Genomic DNA, 3,440 nt, shown 5'->3' with positions numbered 1-3,440 from the left:
ACCTCTTGACACTTGCGAGGCCGGATTGTCCTGACACAAGATGTCAGTGGCTACGTCGATACATTCTTGTGGCGTAATAGGATGATTCCTTGCTTGCATGCCCCGTAGCCAATCTTCCATATCGGATTCAATGGCTTCGCCAAGCAACAGCTTTCTCCCGGGTTTCTTGAGGGCAACACCAAGCTTGGTTCTCTTTACGGCGTCCTTGAGTGTTGACGGAGGAATGCCTCGATCACGGGCAATCGAGTTGATGCTTGCTTTGTTCTCAACATGAATAGCTTCGGCAACGGCGGCGCTGAGGTCCTCTGGCGTGTATGCTTGTCCCGCCATATCAATCTGTATGCGCGGCAAAAAAGTACTCTCACATTCTATTTATTGAGTATGTCAGGTATAATTTGAAGCAGGAAATACTTTTGTCCAATGATACGCTTCGGAGAGTTTTGATTGGCCTAGGCAACTGGCCGGTGATTCGACGCGGCCGGTGATTTGATTCACCACCTTGGAAACATTACCGTGCCACAGACCATGTCCAGTTGCGAGTGCAGGTTATGCGATTGACGTGTTGACGACTCTTTCACTTTCCAAGTTTTAATGTTCTCCTTACATGCCATGGAATCGATAGAAATCAAGAAATTTCCAAATTGTTTGAGAGGCAATTCTCAAGATCGTCCAACGAGTGGAAATATTTCTCACGATCGTCCAAGTTCAAACGTACACGAGGTATTTTAATTCGAAATCGTCCATCAAGGCATGATTGGCTAAAAGTCTAACAAGCTTAAAACCGTTGGACGTCAGTGCCAGGTCGATTTTCGTCGTCTCCTTCGAGAATTTCAGCGTCCCCCTGCAATTACCGACCGCATCCGCCGTCCACGACGCCACACCAAGCGCGCCAACCACCGAGCGATATGACCTAGCGACTTTTGATGTACACCTGGTCCACCATGCCAGACTGTCGCGACCTCCGGCTCAGGTGATTTTTAGCCAATCATGCCGCGATAGACGATTTCGAATTAAAATACCTCGCGTACGTTCAACTTGGACGATCGTGAGAAATAATGCCACTCGGTGGACGATCTTGAGAAATACCCATTTTTTTTGATCAATCCATTGTTAATAAAATTTGAAAATTTCCCGAATTGATATGGATCAATCCAATCAATTCAAGGATTTTTGAACTTCTAATGCAGCAGGAATTGTTGAAGCTGTGGAGTATTCCACAGATCGGAGGAGCTTGGACGGCGCGAGCTCGCCGTCGATCATGCCGCGCATCCACGGCACCGACTGGGTGTTCGCATGCGAGACATCCGACTTTCTACTTCCTCTGCCGCTTGGGAGGCCGGTTGTTGTTGTTACCCGGGCCTTTTCGGAGCCCTGCATACTTCACCATTCTGGACCACATCGTCAACACATCCTCTGGACCTTGTCCGCAGTGACGTACCTGTCTGCCATCTCTTCTGCGGACACTTCGTCCTTGAGAGCCCGGTCGTTCGCTTCTTCAAAGCGCTTATTCGACTTGAGCACCTTGTGCACGTCCTACGCCCACTTATTCAAGCATCTCCGTCATTGTCCCCTCGTTGTACCTCAATGCTTCCGTTGAATCCGCCGAATGACCTCCGTCCAAGTTTTTTGTCCATGGACGGGTCGGGCAAGTCTCGAATACACGTTAGTTCCCTGTGACATGGTCATGTGGTGTCTATGTTGCAGACATCGTTGGTCAATTCGACTCACCCCGACGATTCCCCGTCCTCCTTCGCATCAGCCCACTCGTCTTGCTGGACCTCAGCCTTGGTCAAGGCTGCTTGGTTCTTCCTCTGCATGAACTAGAGCAGCAAGGACCACATTCACGCATTGCTCGATGCGACGCTGGACTAACAAGCCACACGAGACGTACCTTCATAGCGAGCGTCTTGTGCGAGAGCGCAGGCTTCGGCGCCTTGGGTGCGCCATCCATGGCCATCTTCACAGGTGCCGCGTCCACCTTTTTCGGCAGGACGGAGCCCCGCGGCGGCGGTGCTTTCGTTCCAGGCTTCCACATGATGCTGGGATCTGCGCCTCGAGTGATTCCTGTCCAGTTTTTCGCCAATAGAGTATATCCGGATAAACGTGATGCGCAACCGGTATATTCAAATTCAACAGATCTGTCCAACATAGGGGAATCCGGCCGCGACGCCGGGAATCCTCCGTGGTACGACTGCCTGATTGGAATGCAAATGTCGGTTGGAGGTGTCCATGGTGTCCTTGTGGCATCCTCTCCAGACGCGGCCATGTACAGACTGAAGTTGTTGGGCTCGACACGAACGGTCCTTGTGACAGTGGAACAAGCACTCCGAGCTAAGCGGAAACAACTCGATGGTATTCCTCGGTTCCACGCAGGATCGCCCAACTGACTGTGTAGGTGTAAACGTAACTTTGAGGGACCGCGGCACTGGCATCATCCGGTCGTTAGACCCCAAGTCTGAGATTCTACCTCAATTCTCGTCGAACGCAATCAGCGACATGTGCGCGATCGAATGGACCGACCCAAACAAATGTCCACCATCTGAAGTGTCATTTGCCGAAGTGCTAGAGCATGCAGTGGACCCGTTCCTTGGCGTGGCGCTCCAGAACACGTACGATTCGAACCAGGTGTACACATTGAGGTTGTCCAAGGCAGTCATCCTCCAAGGCGTGTTGTACTATGAAGCCAAGTTCGACGACGGTGATGTCGACCTCCTCTCGAAGGAAGAAGTCCTTCAGATGATGAACCCCTCCGTATGTCTTCCATGCTTCGCGTGTTCATCCTGGTCATCACGGATTGAATTCGCCAGGACCTTCGAGAGATCGTTGTACCTGTCGAAGAAGTCACGGCACCTCCTCTCCTCGCATCGCAACCGCCACGGCCATTCCACATCGTTTCAGAGTCAGGTCAGAACGCACCAGGGACTTGTCTATCTCCAGAAGAATTTGGCGCCGCGATCGTTCCCTTCCAAACCGTGCCGACTGAAGGCACCACCAAGAGCGGTAGCAATACCATCTCGACGATTCGTGCACCGTATCAACGTGTGCCGTCCGCACCATCGACACAATCGGACAAACGGTTGGCCCTTGCGAATGGATGGTCATCCGTCATGGTCGATCTCCGCCAAGCGATCGCAAACCACCACCGGTTGCATATCGACGGGACCCATGTCACGTGCTATGGTGACGTCAACTCCGTCATCTTTTGCCTTCCCACGTCGACGTGCACAGGCTTTTTCGGCAAAATGAAGACGGATACGCCGCTGACCCTTGGCCCGATTGCCATGTACGCCAAGCATCGCCACCTGAGCTATGCCGAGTACCTGCGCCTGTGCCGCGCGGACAAGGTCGACATTATGTCCATCGCAGATATCAATGCGCTGCACCCGTTTCTAAATGGACGGAACGACCCGCCGCCGGGGTACACTGCGAATCGGCTCGAC

At 52.4% G+C, this 3,440-nt stretch overlaps 2 protein-coding genes across 3 annotated transcripts in view; one reads left to right on the top strand and one right to left on the bottom strand.

Annotated features, from left to right (window-relative positions):
• Positions 1 to 1,062: 1,062 nt before the first annotated feature.
• Positions 1,063 to 2,072, bottom strand: H310_13956. 2 transcript variants are annotated; one of them, XM_008881631.1, is made up of 5 exons: positions 1,892 to 2,072; positions 1,729 to 1,820; positions 1,581 to 1,671; positions 1,439 to 1,533; positions 1,063 to 1,388 (listed from the first exon to the last, which is right to left on the bottom strand). In XM_008881631.1, the coding sequence occupies exons 1-5, from the start codon at positions 2,033 to 2,035 to the stop codon at positions 1,313 to 1,315; spliced, it is 498 nt and encodes a 165-aa protein (XP_008879853.1). In that variant the 5' UTR covers positions 2,036 to 2,072; the 3' UTR covers positions 1,063 to 1,312. The 2 variants fall into 2 exon arrangements, with proteins under 2 accessions (XP_008879853.1, XP_008879852.1); XM_008881630.1 differs by having other exon boundaries at positions 1,063 to 1,533.
• A 61-nt stretch (positions 2,073 to 2,133) lies between these two features.
• H310_13955 (hypothetical protein) overlaps positions 2,134 to 3,440 on the top strand; it is a 3,247-nt gene continuing 1,940 nt past the window's right edge. Inside the window, exon 1 of the mRNA XM_008881629.1 lies at positions 2,134 to 2,352. Coding sequence (XP_008879851.1) covers positions 2,205 to 2,352 — 148 coding nt within the window. The 5' untranslated portion in view covers positions 2,134 to 2,204. The remainder of the gene's footprint in view (positions 2,353 to 3,440) is intronic.

Source organism: Aphanomyces invadans (genome assembly GCF_000520115.1).
Source record: "Aphanomyces invadans strain NJM9701 unplaced genomic scaffold supercont1.58, whole genome shotgun sequence".
Lineage (NCBI taxonomy): Eukaryota > Oomycota > Saprolegniomycetes > Saprolegniales > Verrucalvaceae > Aphanomyces > Aphanomyces invadans.
The sequence above is the reverse complement of the archived record's forward strand: the minus strand, read 5'-3'. Positions and strand labels throughout refer to the sequence as shown.

Excerpts from the sequence above, each read along its gene's own strand:
- H310_13956 (XM_008881631.1), bottom strand. The coding sequence starts at position 2,035 with ATGTGGAAGCCTGGAACGAAAGCACCGCCGCCGCGGGGCTCCGTCCTG. Across the intron at positions 1,534-1,580 it reads GATTCAACGGAAGCATTGAG|GACGTGCACAAGGTGCTCAA; the intron begins GTACAACGAGGG and ends AAGTGGGCGTAG. Across the intron at positions 1,389-1,438 it reads GCAGAAGAGATGGCAGACAG|AATGGTGAAGTATGCAGGGC; the intron begins GTACGTCACTGC and ends GATGTGGTCCAG.